At 37.2% G+C, this 25,898-nt stretch overlaps 1 protein-coding gene across 3 annotated transcripts in view; it reads left to right on the top strand.

Moving 5' to 3' along the window:
• SLC25A21 (solute carrier family 25 member 21) overlaps positions 1-25,898 on the top strand; it is a 235,418-nt gene that overhangs the window by 158,927 nt on the left and 50,593 nt on the right. For all 3 annotated transcript variants that reach the window (XM_054068393.1, XM_054068391.1, XM_054068392.1), the window contains exon 3: positions 12,909-12,992. In XM_054068393.1, the coding sequence (XP_053924368.1) occupies positions 12,909-12,992 (84 nt within the window). The remainder of the gene's footprint in view (positions 1-12,908; positions 12,993-25,898) is intronic.

The raw sequence follows: 25,898 nt of genomic DNA, 5'->3' as shown, positions 1-25,898 counted from the left end.
ATTTTCCCCACTTTTAATGACTGTTTACCGTATATATTTCTATTGCCTAGATGCTTTGTATATTTTGGTGTTCGTCTTCTAGAGAGTTTTTCCAATTCTGAAGGCAGCAAGTCATATTTAATAGATGTTTCTAACTGGCCGTATCATCTATGTTGAAGACTTTCTTCAAGATATTAATTGAAACTGCACACAGTCATAGCCCTTGGGACGGAAACCAAATGAAAAGAAATGAAGCAGATCAAGTGTTTCTTAGTACACAGTCCAGACCCTGAGAAGGAAGTTTGCAGGTTACTTATATAATTGCAGGCAATTATATGAGCAGACCTGGAAATACATCTGCTTACCTTTGATTGTCCCTCTCATTCTTCAGACATATTTTATAACAGTAGTATAGACATTGAAGCATTGTCATTTCACGTATTCCTTAAAAGAGAATCATTTTCTCAAGTCATACCATATTTCCTCTGTGTATTTCAGGAAAGTTACTTTTGTTCACACATATACTCTAGTGGTGAGAAGGCAAACAGCAGTTGCTGAAGTATGTTAAACAGAACAGTGAGCAGAGGAGTGTCTTTGATCCTGAAAAAAGACTTAAAGACATGTTAAAAATGCCACTTGATAGTAAGTAGAGATGAAACTGTAATGTAGGTCTAGGAAACCTCTGAAAACTACATACCTTTTTTAATATTTATCGCTGAGGATAGAAAGTCCTGCTGAAGTACCTCATATAAAGTTAAAATATAGGTTTCTAATCTGTTTTTAAGCTACTTCTATTGTTAATGGAAGTTAATGGATTTAAGCATTATCGTTTGATACAGTATAGTACTGTAGATCAATCCCATATAGTAATTCAGATATCATTTATCATTATCCCTTCAATGCAGTAGTTGTAGAGAGAGAAGGGAAAATTGCAGAATTTCAGTGCTTGGCTATAGATGTTCGATGTGACAAGGAAGGAGTGGAGGAAATAATGTCACTGCTCGTATTTTGACCAATATCTGCCTCAAGGTTTTCCATCTGCTCAACATATAGCGTTTCTTCAGGACCCACTTTTCTCTCTTCCACCTATTTTCATGATTCTACTTATTCCCTGTACACCTATCAGTCATTCCCCTGGGACTGACTTTTCCTATTTGCCCTTTTCGCAGACCATAGGCTCATTATGAAAACTTCTTGCAACAAAAGCAGCAGTGTCTGTTGCTCGAGAGACTGCAGTTTCTGCTGCCAGTTGTTGGCATCTTGTGTCCTCTAATTGATGACATCAAATAAATTGGCAGGTGATAAGTCACTTAGCTGTTAGGCAGGAAGGCTGTTTACATTTTCAAGAGAATCTTGAAAGAGAAAAAGGCTAAAAACTCTCCCCTGCATGTAATGAAACTAGAGATTCCTTTCTGCAGACTTTTAAGGTCAGCTTCACCCTTGGGAGGGGTTCAGGCCACAAGTCAGACGAGCAGTAGATTCTTAACAAGAATAATACCAATGTATTCTGCTACGTTCAGGTGTGTTAAGGTCTTCTCCCACCTTAGTCTGGGCACCTTTCGGGCTCCATAGCAGGGAAAGTTAGAGCCTGGAGATGCTTGTATTCCTATTTATGTGCACAGACTGTATTGCACAAAGATTGCGCCTACCATGGAACAGCTACTGCCAGCGTAATGTCGCAGAGCAAACCAGGAGCACACACTACACGGCTAGCTCTTTGGAAGGAGAATAGCGTAACCTAGGAAGAAGATAAGTTACACTATTTTTCTTCCAAAAAGCTAGCCCTATAGTTGCTTCTCCCATATCTGATGAGAAAAAGTGTGAGGGAGCTGGCACGCCTGCGTGTTGTACGCTGAAGGTTTTATTCATTGCCCTCTTACTCAGTTTGGCATTTGACAACAGCAATATATGGACTAACAAAGGCATAATCCTACTCATGATGTGTAATAATATAGGTAGTAATTACCCATTAATTCTGTATAAGCATGCAGAAGCACTTTTTCCAACGGTCATTTTTTAACAAGCCATTTTGGTTATGAGTTGGCATTAAATAATTCAATAATTCAGGTAGTTTTATCTCTGATTCCATGTAGCACTACAAAGACTTGACTAAGCGGTATATGGAAGGGGTACCAAACATGGTAAGGAAATAAAGCAGCAGTTTCTGAGAAATACTGCATGGCAACATCAGAACTGCCTTTTCTTATGCCTGTTTTTCAGCCCTTGGGCTCAATAGCTGAGTAGAATCAGCCACGTCAGCGTAGGATGCCTGTCTACCTGCCTGGAAAACAAAGTGAACAAAATACTTTTGAAAGACTTCGGTGACTGTACAAAATGAAAGGAGGAGTTTTTCTAGCTTCCAGCTGATGGTTAGTGAAACAATTTGTTTTCTGAGATAGACATCACTGTGAAAGAACCTGAAGATACTTCCTCAATTTGGACATTTTTGTGAAATCAGAAGGAATCATTTACCATTTCTTTCTGGAAAAGCAACTTTAAAAGGCACGAGGCTGCAAACAAGCAGTAAAATCTGTTGAAAAGTAAACCCTCCACACTACTGCGCTGCCTGCTACCCACAAACACTTTGCTGAAATCCTCTCTGTTTTCCAACAGTTGCCTTGCTTTGTACATTTAGCACTAGGAAAAGTCTTGTTAAATCTGAAAGAAGTCTTGTTTTTCTTTAGAATTAACAATGTTCCAGATACTGATTAAAAAGGGAACTCTCCCTTTATTCCTAAAGTAAGAAAGAAATATTATGGAAAATTGCATTAACTCTTGCAAATCCCTCTACAACTATAAAAGTACAAATGAGATCGTCCCTGCTGTTTCAGTCAGGCCTATGAACCTCAGAGCAATAGGATATTTATAAGAAAATTCCAGACATAGCAGTGGTGCCGTGATCCATATGACCCAAAGTTTCCAGTCTTTGTCTATCCTCCTGTCTTTAAGGAAAAACAGAGGGGCATAAAATGAAAACTTGGAAGATCACAAATCATTGTTATGACTCATTATAATGAATGATTTGTGCATTACTTTATGGAGTAGTTAGGTCGAGTTTGGGGGGAAAAAAGAAACCCACCTTTTTAATTTTCACCACTTTATGCTGATTTTCGAGCAACTGTCTCTTCTAAAATAACCGCCCTCTTTTTTCCACTCTATCCTGGATAACTCCTGAGTTTTTTCAGCTGCGTGAGTGTGTTGTGATACAAAGGTGCAGCCTTGTACGGCTGTTGTCAATAGACCGCTAGTGTTTCCATTACAGCATTAAGTCTTATTTTCTGGTGTTTAAAACTGTGCCATAGAATACTTGACGCTGAACTTTGGTAGTTTTCAAAATGTATTTACAAATAAGAAAGGTAATCTCATTAGGTGGGGCTTATTAGTTCTGAGAAAAAATAGAATCCTGACAGCTCTTTAGCAACTGAGAGTCAGTTTTGGATGCTCACAATTAGGCTTCTGACCACCGTACACAACCTGGATTCTAGATTTTCCTGAGCTTTGTTTAGCAATATTTTTTGATGTTAACTATTAGTAGTATAGGAGTTATTAGAAAAATAAAAATTAACCTACTGAAGTCTGAAAATGGCCACTGTTTTTCTGATACATTGAATTTGTGAGAATTCATCTCCGTTATTTTTGCCACATTTTTATATGGTGAATTAATAGGATATAATCCCAGGTGTCAAAGCTTTCTTTTCACTTCCTAGGATAACTTTTAATGCTACACAAGAATTTGCTGAAAGTGTGTTTATGTATCTGTGGGCTCTGAAAGACACTGGCAAGCTACCATTTCAACACAGCAAACTTTCCTTAAAGTTATGGGTTTACATTTTCATTTTGCTTTTTACAGAGGGAAGTGCACTATGTCAGATAAATTGTATTACAGAAAGCAAGAGCGTTCCCATATTTTACTAGTTTTACTTTAAGACAACACAGCAGAGAAAGTCATTGAACTTTAGGGGAAATTTCATCCTTAACTTGCCTCGTTATGCCATACTGTATGTTAAGAATTGCTGAGGTTGCTCAGCATTGGCTAATAATGAATTCCATATAAGCTGTAATATGAGGGCACAGCTGGGTGGGCAAGAGTTGAGTTTCAGTCTTTAACTAAGAATTTCCTTGTTTTTGTAGTTTACTTTCAAAAGGTAATGCTGCTTTAAGGTTGTAGAGTTTCTGTCATTTAGCTATAAAATCTAACAGAAAAAAAAGTAATTTTTACATGGAATCAGCATATGAATATTAGGTAATGTCCATGTTATATACAATAGCTATTAATCACTTTACATGTTTTGTCTGTTAATAAGAAAGGGCGCGAGAGTTACGGTTTTCAAATGCAGAATATTTAGCTGTACTTTTCAGCAGAGTAAGTCTGGTTGTGGCCCTTTCAGTATTTTAAAAATCTCAGTCACAATATCTTAATGAAATTGTTTCCTTCTTAAATATTTTCCAGCACAAGCATAGGAGGATGGGTGAACACTCAAAACTAGCACTTCTTTCAACAACTCACAATTTTATTTTGGCTATTTTCCACTGAAAATTAATTTGTATTTCTGAATTTGACTCTTTCTTTCCTTTGGGAGGAAAGATATTTTTGGTTATCTTTCCTACTTTGACTGGAAGGAGTGAGTGTAATGTATATTTTGTTGCAGTTTGCAAATTTTTTATGTTAAATCATTTTAATACAAAACAAAAATACACTAAGCTATGATGAGATTGATCTCACCAAAGAACTTAGAATGCTAATGAATACTGAAAAGTATTGAACAACCCTCAAAAAATCCTCCCCCGAAGTCTACTTGCCAGAAAGCCGCAATGTTTTTCCTGCCTTCTCAGAAGAAAAAGTGCTGTGTTATCACCGTAGGGGACACGGGAATCAAAGCTTTGTTGAGAAAAATATGTAGAAGTACTTGGCTCTTTCTATAGGAATTGTTGAAGAAAAAAACTTACTTTTTTTCCTGTGGGATATAGATCTTAATTACATTTTCCTAAACTGGAAGAGTTTTAGAACAATGCTTACAGTTTGCATTTCAGATATGGTAAAGTAATGACCAGTTGTAATTATTCATCTGAAGCCTTCCTATGGCTTATCAGACGCATGTTTGATTTTACAAGGCTGCATTAAGATTTGCCTTTGTATATTTTTGAGGCAATAGAGAATACCATTACTTTTTAAAGGCAGCGAAATTGTTCCTCTAATCTGGTATCCTTGATATCGTAACAATTTTCACTGCTAGATGATACTTTCATACTTAGATTTAAATTTTTTGAAGTCTCCAGTTTGCAGAGACTCAGTAATGGATTCATAGATCGCAGTAATGTCACAGGACACAAGAATGGCTCTGTGGAGTTAGACAAGAGATCCTGTAATCCAGCAGAGAGAGATCAAGAGGGGACATACATTTTTGTGATAGAAGTTAAGCTGAGATAAGAAACTGGGGAGCTTTTAAGCAGGCACATCTTACACACTGAAATCAGCCAAGCCGCATTCTCATTTTTCCGTGAACTGCGACAGAAAAGTGAAGCCTTTATGTAATATAATCTAATAGCTGATTTCTTGTGAAATCTCTTCTGGTCACTAGTTTATTCCTCGTCACTTTGTCTGTTGTTTCTCCGTAAGCTATTTAAAGGAAAACTTGTAAGACATCTATCAAAAACTAATGAAAACCAGATTTCTATTGATGTATTAGGCCATGAGTGAAAACCTATATTTACAAATCATAAACATAACCCTATCATCTATAACAATACAAAAGTATTCTTGATGGTGCCATTTTCAGTCATTTGTCCAGTTTAGATAAGGGGCAAAAAAATCCATAGATTTTGGGTGGTTCTTTTTACTCAGGAAATGAGATTACAAGAGATTTCAGAAATAGACTACCATCACTGTAAAAAAGACAAAACCAAACAAACTGTTTGGTTTATCATTGCTGGTTTCTGCGTGTTGTTTCACCATCGTAACTACGTGCTTTACACACAAGAAGTTGTAGACAAGAAACACAAGCAGTGTTTAAATTTGCCTATTGGTTTACGGTGGTTGCTTCGAGCCGATCTCATCTTGATTGTTAAGGTCATACATATTGCACCATCTTTAGCCGTCCCTTTACGATCATCGCCGTTATCTTAAGTTGCGCTCTGAAGTTATATCCAGGCAACCAAAGCTAAGTTTCAAGGACAAAATTGTGTCTTCGAGGTATGCGCAACACTGGCAGAGAGGCCAGCAGAGCTTTTAGTCTATTTTCTTTTTGCTAAATATTCTCTTCTAAACCTACTTGTAAAGGAGATTTTCTCTCTAACATTATAGTTACTGTATGTTAGTCCCTTGCACATAATGGAAAAATAACTGCAGGAGAAAAAAGTAGAGTAGTTCTTCATTAGTAGCTGTCAAAATACAGCTTTCATTCCTAAACCACTTTATTACACTCTTGTTATATATAGTACTGCTTTATTTTTCCCCACTGATATTTTTTGATGGAGTAATGTGTTTGAATATGAAAGTGACAGATCAGAAAGTGATCAATAGCAGGAACAGGGGGCACAGAAAAAATTAAGTTCTTTTTCATATTAGTGTACTTTTTTTCTGGTCTAAGAATAAGGCTCCCATTCAGAGAATTGACCAAGAGGACAAATGAACCACCTATGCCATTTTGTCCTGTTGAGGATGTTGCTGTTCCTCTGTTTGATGATGCGGTTTATTCAGGGAAAATATTTTTAAATAGATTGTAAACTCAGAGTAAGCTGCACACGGGAACTTCTCATTATCGCAGCTGAAAGAATTAAAACCAATAGTTTCATAAGCATTTAAATAAATTGCTTTTAGCTGACCTAAGGGGAAGTGTCTACTGATGATCTTACTGGATTCAAATTTTGATCAGAATAGCCAATATGGTCCATCTAAATTCTGCTGTAAATTGCTAAATCTGTTGTTGATCTAGCTGTAACTTTTACTGTGAATGTACTCCTTACTCAAATGCGGGTAAGCGCTTGCTTCTTTCTCATCCACTGATAACATTTCCTCCTTTTGCCCTACTTATATTTCTTAGCAGTTTCTGAGATTTTTTTTTGTCAAAGTAGAAATTGCTGGATAACCAATCAAATAGGTTGAGGATAGAAGGAATGGATCAGGATTGTGATAAGGCAGAGGTCAGGTGTGGAAGGGATGAATTTAAGGGTTGCAGTGTTTGATAAGTACTTTGATAAATGTGATAATTCATCTCTTTATGTTTCATAATTTTTTTACTTGACCATCATGCCTGGTACTTGATGTTCTAACTCACATAAAATTCTCTGCAGAGAATTTTGAGTTTTCAGGGTATCTTTCAATGTGTTTCCATATTACTATTTGTTTCTTTCTTCTCTGAAAAGTCCATGTTCCTCCTAAAGATACAGAGGCAAATCAACTCATAAAGCATCATGAATTCCAACAAAATAGAATTAATTTAGATGAATTTTTAAATATTTTTTGGCAGTGCTTCTCTACCATGATTCTGGTTTATTACTTTTGAAGGAAATATGAACAGTATGAAAGTACATAGTAAATTCTGCAAATAGATGGAGCAAATCTGTATCTGCTTTGGAAAATGGCTGGAATGAGTTCTAATCTTTGCCTGTTGTCTACATTAGTGCTTTATTGGATTCTTACATGGTTTTTACAGTTAAATAATCATCATAGCAATTCTATAATACTTAAAATATGACCCCCTACACTAGCAAAATTTATACGCTTGGCTTAAAATAATTAGGATTTTTGTTTTCAATTCTAATATTCCATTCTTCAAGAGCTCATATGATTTACTGTTAAAATACGTGACAGAATTATACTTTCAAATTAACTATTATCCTGTACGTAAAATAAACAACTCAAAGAACTTGAGCCAGAAAAAGTTAAATAAATATATTATCAAGGTCCATTTTGCCGTGCAAAGTTTTTGCATGAAATGTAAGCATTGGTAGATAATACTAACTAGTAGCAACACCTGAATAAATGTTTAAGTTAGCAAATCAAAATCTTTTTCAATCACAATGCAGTTATTTTTCATTATAATCAGGTGAACTGTTAAATAGCGTATATTTATATAAAGCTCCAGACTATACATTTTGTATCAGCTTATGTTGGTAGTGGGAACTACAGCTGGGAGTGTCTGGAATCATGGGAATTACTGAAACTGCAAAAAAGATATAAATGTTGTTTTCAGTTTTCCAGCTGAAACTTTTATTTAAAAGTTGCTTTAAATTTAACATTGCACAGATAATTAAATTTCTTTTGTTGTTATGCCACATAACTCTTCTTTTCTTTATAGCATCTAAACACCTCAGTACCTGGGGTTATTTTTTTTTGGTACTGCTTAAGTCCCAATCATGGAGGAAAATGTTAGGAGCTTTATTCAAAACAGAGTAGGACACAGGATAAAATCCTAATAAGACATGTGAAGAGGAGGAAAATACAGCTAAGACTGCCACTCGTTGGCAAGCACTACAACATGGTATAAAGCCTGCTTCTCTGAGTCAGTGTTTTTCTTTCCTTCTGAACTCTGTGGTTGAGGAACTAGTCAACAGCGCAGTCTAAAGCCAGCAAGAAATTCTGGAATTTATACATGAGGGTATGGTCTTCTCAAACCCAGTGGCGAGAATTTGGTGAGTCTAGTCTGCTCGACAGCACATTGTGGTTGTCCCACATAGCTGGGATTTAACTGCTTACTATCTACTTGAATCTAGGTATGAAAATGTGAGTTTCTTCCTTTTAGATTTTAAGATGACTGAAACAATTTCAGCGTGAACTGGAAATCTTTCTGCAGCCCAGATCAGTAAATAAAAGGAGGAGGTAACGTTGTGGTGAGCAGAGTTTAAACACTAAATACCTGGATACCGTAGTGGCATACATCCACAAGACGACTTTGATGAGATATTTGGCAAGCATGAGCAAAAAATTTAGCAACCGATAGAAGGAAAGAGAAAAAGCACACACCATTTCCTTGCCTGCTTGTCCTCCTATAAACATTCTGTTAGAAAAGCCTACTTAGAGGACTTTTGCAAGAGGAAGGGGGGCAGGAAAGCACCCTGTGGACTCAGAATTTTGTAATACTTGGACCAAATACTGGCTATTATAAAACCAACGAGAAGTGTAAGTTAGGCATTGGAAACAGATACGTGTATTTCTATAGAGTCATTGCTCCACAATATGACATATCACTTGTTAAATGTTAAGTGGTTTGAAGAACTGGTGAAAGGACTCGAGTATCTTCTGCACAGTGGGATTTTAGGCTGAGTCCATTGAGAATTGCTAATCAAGGACTGCTACAGCCTTAGGTATTACTCTGTCTCATACTATCAAAATAAGAATAATTTAAGCTTATTCATTTCACGCGTAGGACTTGTAGTGCTAATTAGTGTGGATAAGTTAAAATATTTTCAGGGGTTTAGATCATACAGTGTTTAAATGAAAATATTGCCTTTTGAACAGACCCCAAAACCCCAAGTGTTTCTACATGATTTACACATTTTGAGATCCAACCACGAGTCCTCTGGAGTGAACAGGGAACACCGATGTCCGCTTCTTAAACAATATCAGGACATTTGTATCTAACAAAGAAACTGCAAAAGTAATTTTCAGTCAAATGGGTTATGAAAGACCAAGCCCTGGGGGTTGCTGCTACCAGCCAGAAAGGGAGATTGCAAAGTGCCCTGTGGTGTGGGAGCTGTGGTAGGACCTGGGAGGAGGAGTGGAGAGGGCAGGCAGAACGTCCCAGGGGCACGTGGGAGATCCCGGGTGTGGAAGAGGTAACCTGGGGGCCAAAGTGCCTTCCGCAGCTCTGTGAGCAGTTCCTGGATGTGTGTGCGTGGTACCAAATCATTTTGGCCAGAAAGTCAAGAATCAGGAAAGTAGGAGTGGAGACAAGTTAGCCTGATGATCATTTTTAGGGTGATAAAGCTCTTGGTAAACAGGTTGGTGTGTCAAATAACTTCTGGTGCTTGTTGTATGCTGGTAATGGGTAGGAAGTCATTCCTCTCAGTCCAGGAAAAGCCTCTCTGCCCATGTGTCCACTCAGCATGTGTGAACACTGCCTGCAAGGTTTGCTCTTCGGACTTCAAATCAGTAAAGCAGATCGGAAGTTAATGCTCTGATGGTATTTATAGGCGAATTATGGTTTTTGTTCTAGCAAAGCTAATAACCTACAAGGCAGACGTCCAGGTTTCAAAAATGCCTGAAATTCAATGGTTTTATAATGCTTTTAGAAAGGAACGGATTTGAAGCAGAGAAAGCCATTAGGTATCCCCAGTTGTGTCCATTCCTCTACACAATCATTAAAACCAGGCCAGGTTGTTTTTTGAAGTGAATGCTTCCACTCTTCTGTATTACTAAGATTCCTACTACAGCCAATTGCTGCCACTGCCTCCAGAAAAACAAACATTTTTTCAGCTCTTCCCTGAGCTTCTTGTAACAAGTGCTGGTGATCAATTAGCTAGTTCATTAAAAAGTTACGCATGATTTTATTGAGGCAACCAATTCTGAATCAAAGAACCCAATTCGCAGATCTCGGTTGAAGCACATAATTGGCATGTATTTTAGGATCACTGTTAAAGCTATAAAAAGATTTACTAGGGAAGGAACAGATCCAAAAACCCTAAAGGAATGAATATGTGTTTTGTGTGACTCAGTGTTACAAATGGACTTATTTAATACTACGGTCTTATCTATATTAAAACAAAAAAAACTGAAATAAACGTAAACCTCCTTTGGCTTAACTTCTTTATCAAGAAGTTCTCCTTCATTTGATACGTGTAAGTTACATATGGTATTGTTACATTTCTTCTGCTATGATTTTCACTATTCCTACCAAAGATGTATTTTTATTAAAACATTTAAATGTAGTTGAGAATTTGACACGGTGTAACCGTAAAGCAAGATTATATAAGGTTTGTTCATCGCGTTGTTGAGATCCACAGGGAGTTGGGGTTAAAATCGCACGTCTACAAACAGTTTTGTACGCACAACTTAGTGGGGAATATTACATATGTGCTGGTAGGACATGCTTGAGCATTTGCAGGGTGAAAGAGGGGGAAGGAGCATTATTCAGAGGATGTTTTAGAAAGAATGATGTTTGTTCTGTGTTCACAAGTGGGCCAGATCTTGCAAATTGAAGAAAAGTCTTTGAGTTAAGATTTTTTCTTTTTTTTTTTCACATAATTGGAAAAAGTTCTTTACTGGTGAGGTTTTGCAAAGCTTCCTTAAACAAAAGATAGCTATTTTTGGTTTTTAACCCAGAGGTGTAAATAGTCAAGTCTTAAATACATTACGATCTGCATAATATCTACTTTCTGTTTCAGTTTTGATTGCTTGATTGCCACAATGTAAAATCTTCTGTAGCTGATATTAGTGCTAGACTTTGTGTGATGGCATTGAGGCATTTTCAGCCATTAGCCTTCCCAAGGGTTCTTTTCAGACAAAATGTTATGCATCAGCTCTTATTTGAGTATAAGCCTATTGAATAGCATTCTCCTCTCTGCCAACTTGGCAGCAAGTTCTTGCGCTAATAAAAGAGGTTACCCCAGATAGAGATCCCAGATGTGCCTGAACTACTTTTATTAGGGCTACGGAGGGGCTGTGTTTCCTTCTAACTGTTTTCAAGAACGGTTTGGGCTTGCCTTCATAATTGTCCAAAGAAATGTATTACATCACTGGAATTTTTTTCCTTAAATTGAATAAAATGCTAGATGTGTTAGCACAGAACACAGCTTCAGAAATACTGATGTTCAAAACAATGAACACCTTTTGCCACAGTACAAACCTCAATTTGACCCTGCTGAATTCTGTTGAGAAAGAGGACAACTCTTGAGTTAAAAATACCTTTGTTTGTTACATATCAGTAATATTCAATATGGTAATTAGAATAAGTAACGATATATGTTTCTCAGAACAGCAACATACTGGTGGCATATGACATACTTGACTATAATATCAGTTATTCCTTGAAACACTATTTTTTCTGTAGAATTATTATTGTGCTTAGTGATAAAGCCAATTTAGTGAATGTCTGATACAGCGCTATTGTAGACTGGAATTGCTAACATCAATATTTTTTTCTTCTTGAGTGCTATATAGTAATTAGCAGTTTAAAAAGAAATTTCACTGCTAAAAATATACTCAAAATTTTTCCATACTATTGAGTTGAAAGCGTTGGCTGCAGTCTTAAAACTGCGAGAAACAGGAGAATCTATCTGAGATACTTAGTAAAATAAACTAGTTTGTTAAACTTACTGCTGCTATCCATAGATAATAACTAATAAGTTGTTTACAATCTTAAATCATAATTCGATTTTCCTTTCAAGACCACAAGCTTCCTGTTGAAATCTTTATTGTTGTCAAAATGAGGATGGAGAAAGCAAGGTTTTAATTAAAGTAATCCATTGCTTGCTTTTATTGTTCATTTTATTGCTAGATTATGAAAAATGAATGGTGCTCCAATTTCTGTTTATGTCTCTAGTTGATTTTTATTATAATTGCATCAGATATAAAAAGAAAAAAAACTGCATAGTGGATTCATTTCATAGTGAAACACGTGATACTATTCCATTTCAGATTTTCAAAAACAGGGTTTGACTCAAAACACCCATTAGTTTCAATGGGCTTTGGATCAGACACAGGGTTAACAGCTTATTTTTCAAACAACTAGAAAGAGGTGTAAATGTCAAAGGTGATAGCTATACTGTGAGTTCCATAAACTACAAAAAAAGTTACTACTAAAGCTCTATTTTTCCTTAGTTTAACAGCTTCTATGAAAACAGTGTTAATAAGTATATCAGGAACAGTATATAATAATGAACCAGATACATAAAGAACCCTTTAAAGCTCCTTTTATATAATAATTGGAAAGTTAAAAGTTACTTAAAATCCCTAACTTCTCATGCTGTGATGTAAATTGTATTTTTTTTAGGTTCCAAATTCAAAGAGGGAAAACTGATCCGACCAGTTACAAGAGCCTGGGGGACTGTTTTAGGACTATTTTCCACCGAGAAGGGTAAGAGTATATGTTTTTAAAATTGTCAATTTTATGTGACCTTTTTTAATCACCCATTTTCCAGACATTAGATCCTCTTTATATTCCACTCTTTTGCAATTGCCAGAATTTGGCAAGCGTAGTCTTACATAATGAGCACAATTTGAAAAGTCTTCGTGTTACTTAGACTCATGATACCAAATTTTGCTATTAGGACACATTTAAAGACCAGAATGCACAGCTGTGTAGGAACACTGGGGCAAACTCTGCTTCCGTACTGGGAGCCTCATACCCACACCAGCGTAGATCAGTATCAAGACTCTGGTATCTTCTTGTCCTGGTTTTCTGAACTAGCTCAGCCCGAGCCATTACCAGTTCCCTTTCCAAGCTCTGATGGATTGACATTTGCAGTTAGCTGTGGTAGATATTTCCAGCGCCTGTGAGAGTAAAATTTCACAGCTTTTCAGTTTGATGGGATAATTAAATGGATTTAGGGTCCTTAGTCTTCTGAATTGTACTGAATTCAGAAGGTACAGTTGTTCCAAGCCTGAGCTCCTCTAGGGGACTTGGGCTCTGATCCAGAAAGGCACTTAAATACACACTTAATTTTGTGAGCATTCCAGGTAAACACTGTGAATGTAATGGGACTGATCACATTCTTAATGTTAAACCTGTTATCCACAGGAGCTATTTGGGTCCTAGCCTTTAATCAAGGTAACTCTCATTAGTAAATCCCAGTTTTGAGTAGCTGGCAGGTTTTCCATAAGAACTTTGTAAATACAATAACAACCCATTTTTTGTGCATTTTTTGTATTCTTCAAAATGGAACTGTTCTTATATATAGTGACACAGATACCCCGTACGGAGGCAGTATAATTGCAGTGGGGGCACAGACTTTTTGAGCCCACAAGCCGTACTGGAAAAACAGAGATGAAGATGAACAGTAAAAATGCAGAACCAGACCATTTTTGTTTCTTGCAGTGAGGTTTAGCTAAGCTACACTACCTAAGTATATAGATATAGAACTAGAATGGTCTGAATTGCTAAAGCATGAAGATGTAGAGATGTTTTGTTAAGGTATTGAAATTGTCACGTTTGCCCTTGTCAGTGATGAATTCATTTCTGATGGAAGACTTATGCTGTGCATTATCACTACAAGGCATTAAAAAGCTTAAAAGCTAAAAAGATTTCACATAAATGACATTTGGTAGCTTCTGTGGTTTTCTGAGAATATGTTACTTTTTATTGCCTCTTGAAAACCACGTTTTCTAAGAAGGAAAGCATTGATATTACAATCATGTCAATCTGTTTTTAAATGCAGAACTAATTTCAATATTTAAGTCAGTGAGCATTAAAACTCTGTTTATCTTATCCAAATTCACTGGTATTTCTATTTTGTTGAAGTACTCATAAAACAAAACTAGCAATGGGTAGATGCATCTGGAGCATGAGCCTAAACCAAGAGACATCTTCCCAGTTAATTGATTATGGTGTTTTATTTTACTACCTGTAAGATTATATTGTGTAACTGGATATTTGTGCTTAAAGAAAATAGTAGCAGGACACTGCAAATTTCAACGTACCATACAATACAGAGTTCCCTTACTATTTAGGGGAGAGGGAGAAGGAAACAAATACTCTGTATTCCAGTTGTTCTACGTGTTGTGCTTTTCAAATGCTTCTCAGAGATGTAGCTATCGCTTATTCTACGGATTTAACTCCGTTATTATCTTCACAGTGTTCAGACTATGCGCTGCTAACACACATAAGCTGTCTGACTGTGGAGAAACAATGAAGGTTCTGAGTTTAGTAGTGATCTGTGAATGAACTTCAGAAAAGAGAGATGAAGATTGTTGCGTTGGGATTTCTTTTCTGTAGAAATCTTGTGCCTCAATACTGGAGACAAATCAGAATAATGTTTTATCAAGGCATGACTAAGCAGAAAGATGGTTACATTGAATTATTATACATTTAAATCACAATTTAGCAGTGGGTTGCACTACATTTCGGTCAGGCTAGAGCTAATACAGAATTTTGCTTGCTTCTTGCAAAAGCAGTCAATACTGATCTAAACAAAAAGCAAATTCTATGAGTACCTATATTTCTGCAGGAAGACAGAGGAATAAAGGCACACTTCAGCAGTCATCAGCAGTAAGCACTAGGAAAAAGAAGAGACAAAGAATCTCAGATACAAAATTAGCTTAGTTTTTGGATAAAAACAAAGAAGTAATCAACTAATCCTGAAAAAAACCTGTTTGAGTCCACGAGTCTTGCATTCCCATCTGCACAAATTGTCCAGTTTCTGGAGCATGGTGGTTATGACACTTCTGAGGGAAGTGAGAGAGGTGACTGTGAAGTCTTTTAGTCAGTGGAAACCTTGAATCCTGATAAACCCCTCCTTGGCTGACAACTAAAATATGCGGAAGGGAACGCCAAGAAAGAGCTTCACACTTAGATACCGAGCAAACAAAAACAATTGATGAGGTGTTCAGATTCAAGTGTGTAAATCTTGGAGAAGGATATAAGGAATTCTTTCATGACCCATGTTTATTTCATATTGGCAATATGAAATAACTCCATCAGTGTGTGGCATTTTAAACTGATCTTCTGAGATATCTAGTACACTGTACACTGACTATAAAGAGTCTAGGCAACTCTCTTTAGCACTCGGATTCCTTACTGCTGTTATGTGATTTTATGTTGACTACAAAGCAAACCAAGTAAAGAAAGGAACACAGCGGGAAAAGAAGTGTTACTAATGGTCTGCTCTTGAAAAATTATACTCATGTGTACTCATATTTTCAATACGAGCAACTGCGCAGAGCTAAAATATCAGAGCCCAGCGCAGATAAGACACTTCATAATGCCTTATTATTTTTTTTTTGGCCTTGTTATATTGAGATTAAGTATGCGGAGTCAGCCTGGGAGGTACTTATTTGTATGAATACGTATGCAATTGTTTCGTTTGCTGCAACCCTCTTACTGAGGAGTGATCAGCGTTACGTTGCTACAGAATCACAGTAGCAATCTAGTGATTTCATGGAAAGCTTCTTCATCATAAATAGTGGACAGGATTTCTTTAACCATCCCACTGATTTTCTTCTCATTATAATGAAAAGGACAGAGGAAATATTTCCAGTCTACCATTAACGGAACACTGTCCTTTTCGAAGAACCTGAAGACCCCTTTATCTTCACAAAATACTAGAAATTTCTTAACCAAAGAAAATCACAGGAAAAAAACCCTACAAAAGCTCCCTTTCCCCAGACTCTGAGCAGCTCTGTAGATGGAAATAAATTTTCTCCACAGGGAATTAAATTCTTCAAAGAAGGATTCATCGCTTGAACTCTTTTCTTGTCTTACAAGAAACTGGGAGCCACAAAACACAAAATTTAATTGAGACTCACTAAAGGAAGGCTCAGTCAAGCAGAGCATTAAAGGTCACATAGCTTTTTGTTAAAGGGAGTCATGAGTCAACTTCAGGGCTTTTGCGAACTTGTGTTGGGAGCATCCAGCCGCTGCCAAGTGCACGAGGGCTGCAGCACTGCAAATCCCTCAAATGGTGAGCAAGCTCTGCTTGGCTGGATTCACTAGGAGTCACGAATCCGAGCTTCTCTGGTTTTGCCTATGAGACGATGCATGAATTGACAGATCTTTGACAGCACAGGTAAATCCACCAGGAGCTTATCTGTTTATTGACGAGTGACAGCTTTATAGCCAGCATAAAAATAATGTGATGTTTATTGGGGAAAATGTTTGAATAGAGGATTAACTGAAACCACTAACAGAGAAAATTTTCCATTCTTCTAATGTTCTACAAACAAGAGGTTAGACCGTGTTAAATAACCAAATCTTGTATCATCGTCATCTTTTCTGCATTTGTATTCACTCACTTTTTCTTTGATAATGGCTTAGGTTTGAATATGAAATGTAAGCATAAACCAACAGTCTTGCTGAATGTTGCATTTATATTAAAGACACCTGGTGTTGTGTCTTATACTAAGAATGGAAAATTATGCCCATCTGCAGTGCCTTGATTTGCAGTTACAGCATTAAAATGATGGATGCAGTTATTTCGAGTCTGTAAACAACTTTGTTCTTATAAACTTGGATTTTCATGGGCTCATAATTTTAACAGTAAGTGTTCTGGGTTACAGTTTGCTTTTTTGGTAGGCACTCAGTCAAGAAACCTGCTACTTTTCCATTTGTTCATTAACTCGCCTGAAAACAGGGTAGTAGTGTCCTTGTTTCCAATTTTATACCTCAACACTTGAATAAGTTACAGTTTAAAGTGCTGTCAGCCTCTCTTAGAACAAGATGGTCCTGGGAAAACGCAAAGCACAATTGTCATTGATTATGTGAGACTTCATTGCTTCTACTGAGATGTTTGCTGGGGTTTTTTTTGTTGAATTTGATTTGGGAAGGAGCAATTACATCCATGTTTACGCAGCTCAATATCTTTATAACTATCAGTGCCTTGTTCTTGGCACCACCTTGCCACTCTCTTGTGCCTGTAATTGTCTGCATGATCATACACCTTTTTTAATAAGCGACGCTCTGACTCATACATTAGCAGGGTTAGGTTCTAAAGGTGCACAAATCTTGTCAGCTGTGGATGGAGCAGGTGGGAGAACAGCCAAGACTAAGCAGGAGCGTGGAGTTGTCAGCCAATATGCAAAAGCAGGAGGGTTCCTGTTTTACGTGATATCAACGATTGCTCATCAATTAAGGAATTTGCTAGCTTCTTTGCTAGCTTCTCCTGCTTCTGTCTGTTGGCAGTCCGTGATGGCAACAAGTGCCTGAGAGGCTTACAGCGGTACTGTTGAGGTCTGGCTCTCCCAGCTGGCTGCAGATGATACTCTGCTGCTTCTAATTGCCCACAAGTCAGGGAAGGAGACTCACAGGGTTGCCAGCCCTGCAGGCAAGCACCAGCCTCTGGCACTCACCAGCAAGCACCACTGCCCATTCCTGGGGTCCAGCTGGATGTGTGCTCTTCCAGCTGGGCTGACAGCTATCAAAAGGCTGCCAAAGAAGTATTATGCAAGATACAGACTCCTGGCTATCCTGTGCCTTAATCCTTCTATGAAATTTCTGACCAGAGAAGTGTGACATGGTCAGTCATGCCAAAAAAAACCTTTTTCCAGTGAACAGTTATGAAGCGGAGATTAACTTCCACTTACTGGAGGCATAAATTCCTGTGGTATCGAAAGAACAGACTTTAGTCTCTGCTTTAAGTGCTCTGAGGCAAACAGAGGCGGTAGATGAAGACGTTACTTCCCTTCACAGCTATCTGTCTTGCTCTTTGGTTTCTTGTCAGCATTTCATACCTGGAGGAACAGAAGTGAACTTCCATTTCCTCCACCATTTATTTTTTTCTGTTGGTTGAGAATTGGCTCTTACAGCCCCTCTTCAGCCAAACTGTGACACTCTTCAGCAAGCACCCTCGTGCCTGCGCAGTTTGGAAGACAGGATTCAAATGGCACTGGGGGAAAAGGGGCTCACAGATTGCCAGTGAAAGGAGAATGATGCCTTAGCGTAGACTTCAGCCTCAAGGTGCCCCACGATGAATTTTGGAATTTTTTCTGCGAGAGTTTCTTCTTTGTAAGTCATGATGTATATTTGAAGAGTAATAGCTCTGCTTTCCCTGTAACTCTTCTTGCTGCCACTTACTCTCACTTTACCCCACATCTTACTCTTCGTAGACCTACGTGCAATGTCTGGTCTTACTGTTTTCAGTTGAATTTGGTTGTTTTAGTTTGTTTTCCTTGTGTCGCAAACCCATCATTTTTATTCTTACTCTGACCAGCTGTTGAGCCATTAAATTTAAATGACAGCCTTGAGTAAAGTCATCCTTAAGACTGCTTTCAAGATTAGAGAAGATGCAGTCTTTTCCAACCTAGTGATTCTATGAAGGCAGACAATTTGACTCACAGAATTTTCCTGATAATTTACTTTAAGATTGTGATTTATATTATGCTCACAAGGTTCTTTCTGCTCAGCCAGGCTGCTTTTCTTCCCTGCTGGCTCATTTTCTGGCTCATGGGGACGGCCTGCTCTTGCACTGCCAGGAATTCTTTCTTAAAGAGCATTCAGCCCTCATGGGCTCCTTTGCCCTTAAGGACTGTCTCCCATGGAACTTTATTGAGCAGCCCTCTGAAAAGACCAAAGTCTGCCCTCTGGAAGTTCAAGGTGGCCATTCTACTGACACACACACACCCCTTCTATCATCTCATGATCACTGTGACCCAGACATCCTCCAACTGTGACATCTCTCAGAAAACCTTCTCTGTTCATGAACAGCAGGTCCAACAGGGCACCTTCACTAGTCGGATCACTCACCAGTTGTGTTAGAAAGTTGTCTTCCACACATTCCGGAAACCTCCTAGACTGTTTCCTCTCTAGTATATTATACTTCCAGAAGACAAGTTGAAGTCTCCCACAAGGACAAGGGCTAGCTATCATGAGGCTTCTCCCAGTTGCTTACAGAATAACTCATCAGCCTCCCTCATCCTGGCTGGATGGTCTATAGCAGACTCCCACCACAATGTTAGGTGGTTACTTAGGAGAAGAGACCAACACCCACCTCAGTACAACCTTCTTTCAGGTAGTTGTGGAGAGCAATAAGATCTCCCCTCAGCCTCTTTTCTCCAGACTAAACAGTCCCAGTTCCCTCAGCTGCTCCTCGTAAGACCCTTCACTATCTTCATTGTCATTATTTGGACATACTCCAGTATCTCAATGTCCTTCTTGTAGCAAGGGTCCCAAAACTGAACACAGTATTCAAGGTGCAGCCTAACCAGTGGTGAGTACAGGGAAGTAATCACTTCTCTAGCCCTAATGGCCACACCATATGTGCCAGGGTGCTACTGGCCTCCCTGGCCACCTGAGCATACTGCTGGCTCATGTTCAGCCATCTGTCAGCCAACACCGCCAGGTCCTTTTCCACTGGGCAGTCTTCCAGCCACTCTTCCTCAAGCCTGTAGCGTTGCATGGTTTTGTCGTGACCAAGTTCACGACCCGGCACTTGACCTTGTTGTACCTCATACAATTGGCCTCAGCCCATCAATCCAGCCTGTCCACATCCCTCCATAGGGCTGTCCTCAAGCAGATTAACACTCTTGCACAACTTGACGTCATCTACAAACTTAATGAGGGAGCACTCAATTCCCTCATCCAGATCATTGATAAAGATTTTAAACAGAGCTGGCCCAAGTACTGAGCCCTAGAGAACACAGCTTGTGATTGGCCACCGACTGGGTTTAACTCCATTTACCACAGCATATAATATCAGAGCTCTGAGGAATGTGTGTATTGCACATAAAATTGCATTCTTCAATATAGACTCCTAATTTAGAAGGGGTCTGATTCAGCAATCCATTTTGTGAAGTAGTTTGTCTGAGAGCATACATGGAGGTAGTGGCAATTTTAAGCCAAATACTGGATATCCTGACTGTAAGGCTTGCGCCCTGTTCGGTGGACTGCCCTGTCTCCAGATAATCAGCACTATTACAGTGATGTTACTGTCATGAGGTTTTCATCATCCCCTTCAAGCAGGAATTCTCTGTTCCTGACTCGAGGTTCCCTACCCCCATCTTCATATGTTAACACTTGAACACATAAGAAATGGCTCTGGAACGTGAAAAAATTCTATTTCCAGTTTTATGTGTGTAGCTTTCTGCAGTACAATGAGGTTGTACCGGTGTAACTAAGGGCAGCATTTCGCTAACCACATTTTTGTTGCTAATAGACACACATTTTACTTGAAAAACTTGTATATATGGCAGCACAGTAAACAAGGACACTCTTTTAGAGACTCACTTTTGAGAATCACATGCTTTAGAGATTAAACACGTGCTTATTTATTTCCCATAGGAGCAGAACACAATGAAATTGTGTCAGTTTTATAAGCACCTTAGAAGTAAACAGGCCAGACCCTAATTGGCATTAGTCATTATCTTTTGCTAAGTCCACTGAATGTACATCAGGTACGTGTCTGTCCTGTATTTTATAACAGTCCAAGTCACATTTTTTTTAAGTTGGAAATGTTTCCATAATCAGATTGTTTTAATCTTAAAGTCATGATTTCTTGATTGTCTATATTTTCTACTAATATAACATAAATAGAAATCGTTACAGTATTGGCATTTATAGCAATAACTCCTACAGGTCTCAGCTTTGAATCAGATGACTGCATTATAAATGCTTATACTTACAGTCGTAAGAAGATACCTACAAGAATACTTTACAAATCGTTTTTGTCTGCCTACTCTTGCTAGTTAAAGATAAGCAGAACTTTAATTTTTAGTCCTTATGGTTTTAACATTCAAGCGTATTTATCATCTTACCGCATTAGGTTCCTGTTGGTTTCAAGCAGCATCTCGTTTAAATAGATCAGTGTAATAATCACGCCTCTAAAAAAAACCCTTTTAGTCTATAGTGTGTGGAAAATATCATACTATGCTGTATTTATTGAATGTATTGTATTTATTGGATTTATTGAGTGTGTTTGTGTACTCTGAAAGTGAAGAATATATCTGGTAGATCAGTGTAATAATCACGCCTCTAAAAAAAACCCTTTTAGTCTATAGTCTATGGAAAATATCATACTATGCTATATTTATTGAATTTATTGTATTTATTGAATTTATTGAGTGTGTTTCTGTACTCTGAAAGTGAAGAATATATCTGGTAGACCAGGAACATCTTCCACACAGTGTGTGCCCTTCTCCGAGGCTTCCTTGGCTCACCCAGCACCGTATGAAAATTTCCAGAGAGCAGGAAGCTTTCAGGTCAGGAACCAAAATTAGTCACAGCCCAGGGCTGCTTATCTCCTGAGTGAGAATTTAGTGAATTTTAAGGTTATATGGGTAAATTAATCTTAAGTCATACCTTTGGATCATCCTTCTTTTGGGGATCTGTCCCTATACACGTTGCTTGTTCTGAAATGGTTTATATATAGATATAGCACCGTCAGAGCCTCCCAAATTGAAACCTGTATTTAAAAAGGGGAGAAATTCTTTGAGCTCTGACTAGAGTGGGGAGGAATCTCTCAAATCTGACCCGGTGCGGGGCTGTCATGCCCAGCTGCAGGCAGATAAAAGAATCATTAATTTATCTGAAACCTCTTTCTTATCAAAGGTCATAGGTCTGAAATCTGATGATGACGTTGTTGATAGTCAGCTGTCAGAATTAACTGTTTATCTGTTATGTGCATCTAGCTATTAATGTTTAAAATTTCATGATAGTGAATGCATCGTGAGATGCAAAATTAATTACAATGGCATGTCGTGGTTCTTTAAAATTGTTCTTTACTTCTCTGTAATTTGGGATTATAGAAGTAATTAATTATTGACCTGTTCTTTAAAAGAAAAATTCCACTGTACCAAAGAAAAAAAACAGTGAGTAGAGAACAGATAAATCACTTTTATGTCCCTTAGAACAGCTGACTTCACACTTTTATTACATTGTTTGAAAAAGCATCCTTTCATCTGGAAGGAATCAGTTAGAAATGTGATTGTCAACACAATGAAACCAGCTTTCTGTTAAAATGGCTGCTCGTGAAGCTTAGAACTGCAGTTTTGCCAGGATTTTCTTTACAGATGTCCGTTAGTTACTAGAACCAAGAGATTTTAAATGGGATGTTCACAGGAAATACCTGGCAGACAGCATAAAATGCAAAGTAAAGCATTTTTATTTAAGTTGTAGGAAGCATGCATGTGATAATGAGCAACAGTGTTTCAGGTCAAAAGCCTTGTTTTTAAAATAGAGGTTTGGAAGTTGTAGTTTGAAGGGGCAGGAGAAAAAATCCTCCTTAATTTTTTCATGACTTGACAACATACATTTAGCATATTTCTTACACTATCTCATGCTTATTTATAATGATACTGTTATACCTCTCTCTAATCTGCATTGCTTTACCACATCTAATTTCATTTCCTTCACTGGTTAAATCTGAAAACACAGCTTTGTCTCCAACGCCAATCCTTTTAATGTATTCCTCATTTGTTTATTGATATATAATTCTCCTCGACTTGAACTGCTATGGTTTTTAAATCTCTAAATAATGCAGATGAAGATCCTATGTAAAATAAAGCATTGCATTCAGTGCTAGAACAGTTTCATTCCAGAAACAGTTGAGCTTTACGTTGCATAAATTAGCTAATTATTCTAACTGTAAATTACGAATATGTAGTAAGATGATATCTATCTATTAGAGTAGGTAGGATTTTTTCAAAACTCATTTTTCTTGTTTTCAGGGTAGGTTAATTACATGTCACTTGTAATATTTTTTATTAACAACTTTGTATTGTGCCATACTCTGAAAAAATATGTATCCTCCATTATTTTTCCCTAATAAGTTACTTTGCTTTCTTTTTTTTAATGTTGGAAGATGACTAGCGTTATATGAGAAACTTCTAAAATGCATCTCCGTTAGAAGGAGAGTCTTTCCCTGACATAAGTTTTCCTTATGTTAAGGCATAGAGCTGGAATTGCAGGAGTAATTGCCAGGTACGCTGATGGTTCACCTCTAACACCATGGTGGACCACTGTTCTCTTTGCAATATTCTTTACTGAAGTCTTCCTATATATCGTTCTTCAAATTCTGAAAGTAATTTAGTAAACTATATGTTGAGACTATCTATGCTTGACCATGGAGGAGAAGCTATTCATCTACATCAGTGCACCAACTGGAATAAAAAGGCAGTGTAAATAGCTATGAATATTTAACAGTTATGTAGATTTTCCATGGAATATATCTTAAATAAAACGAGGTAAAATGAGGAATTAGCATCAAGTATGGAAATTTTTTAGAAAAGTGAATTTCTGTACGATGCTAACTCATCTTTCAAAGCATATTGCTTCCATATGATTCTGAGAATCAAAGAGTGAAAAATAGTTTATTTTGCCTGTTACGCTATTTACTTCTTCAAAGAAAATAAAATTCTATATACATATGAGGTTGGTTTGTTAGTTTTCAAAGTCTTTGCTTACGCAACTTTACCGATGGTTTGCTGTAACTTTAATACAATAGACATAATTTTATTTAATTATACATATGTCTACATCGAGTGCAGTGTGGGTATTAATTACTGCATCATCTTACATGAATATATGCATATAAGCACAGGTAAACGGTACCGTTGCATTCTGTCTAATGTAGAAAGTTTCTTTCGCGGTAACCAGCAGACACTTCATAGTAAATTTCTGAAGCTTTCATGTAGCATATGGGGTGGTAACTCCAACTGAAGCATTCGCTCCAATTATGAATACAAGATTAATTCCTGTGCCTTTTTTTTTTTACAGCTCACCTTCAGTGTTTGTGTATTTTTGCGTATTTTGGCTTTGCCTGAACTTGCATATAGACTGTTTTGTATCTGATTATCATGCACTGGGTGTCTCAAGTTAAGAATGGTTTTGGGGGGTTTATTTTAATCTGATAAATGGAATTTTCCACAATAAGCAAACACTTCTGCATCTTAGGAATTTGGTAGCCAAACCCAACACATCTATTAGTTGTTCTTTGTAGCGGTTGAACTATATAGCAGGCACAAATACTTCTACATTCCTGATGCCTCTTAATCTACGTAGGGGCTCAGATTTCTTGCTGTTAAAACATTTCTTTATATAACTAATTTTTTCATTATTTGAATCTCACATAAAATAATTTGATATCTTGACTTAATAAAAGCCAAGTTTTGATCAATGTGCCATCTTTTATTTGCAAAAGATTTGTTTTATAACAAATTAAATGTTCCACTTATGTTTTCAAGTGAAAATATAAATTCTACATAAAATACTTTATAATATAAGAAAATGTCTTAGATATTTTAAGAATTCGGGGTTTATGCCACTTTTATTTGGAAATATGACCTATCACCAGTAAGAATTACCATTTAGTATATAAGTAACACTTATTCTTTTGATTACTACTGTGATTTAGAAGAATCCATTTTGTGGATAAAAATAAAGTACTAACTAATAAGCATTTCTTTTACTATATCACATAACATATCTTTACCTTTGAAAACATGAAATAATATATTTGCATAATATTCAGATTTTCATATATTTATTGAGTCAAAACACATTAAAGTATTTCATCTCAATTTTTTCATCTTTTCTTAATAAATAGCTAGTTTTTAATTAAAACATCAAATCTAATTTAGGATATCATTAGGAAACCTAAAAGTAAACCAAAGCTTTTAGTTACGTTTTAAAAGAACCTGTGCAAATGAAATATGACACAATTTTGAGTAAAATAAAATGTCTCTAGATGTATTTCAACACCTCATGACCTCATGTTAATAATAACAAATAATATTTTTCAAAGCTGTAATACTACAACAACAAAAATAACAGTATGGTTTTGTACAAATAGTAGTTTCATAGGCTTTCTCCAAAATCTTCTAATAGTAATTTTATCTAGCATGACATAAAGAAAAAGGGGAAAAGGCAAAAGTATTTGATGTGTTCCTGAAAACAAGTACAGCGGTGTAAAAGATGAAAAATAACTAGTGAGCAGTTTAATGCAAGGAGACTTAGCTGTCATTGCAAAATGCTAGGAATCAGTGGCAAGAAAGTTTTCCCCAGCATCCTGTTTGGGAAAATACAGGTTTAGAAGTGGGTCTTTCTAAGTTACCATGAGGGAATGCTTGGAATTTTGTCTTTCCACCAAAAAGTATTGGTTTTCGCTTGATAGTCATCAGTTTGCTAGGTTGTCCTGCTATTTAAGCTTTTAGAGACTGGTGTGCTGCTTGGTCTCAGGTGATCCATAAAAAGGAATGAAGGCTTGGGAAGGTAAACCATCACCAGACTGGCTCAGTGTATCAACCTTCCATGACGGAAGCTCTTTGTTGAGAATTGTTGGCAATTGCAGCAGTTTCCAACCGAAGATAAGAGCCAGCGTTCTCGGATAATGCCCTCGAT

This window comes from Cuculus canorus, chromosome 5, assembly GCF_017976375.1.
Source record: "Cuculus canorus isolate bCucCan1 chromosome 5, bCucCan1.pri, whole genome shotgun sequence".
Lineage (NCBI taxonomy): Eukaryota > Metazoa > Chordata > Aves > Cuculiformes > Cuculidae > Cuculus > Cuculus canorus.
The sequence above is the reverse complement of the archived record's forward strand: the minus strand, read 5'-3'. Positions and strand labels throughout refer to the sequence as shown.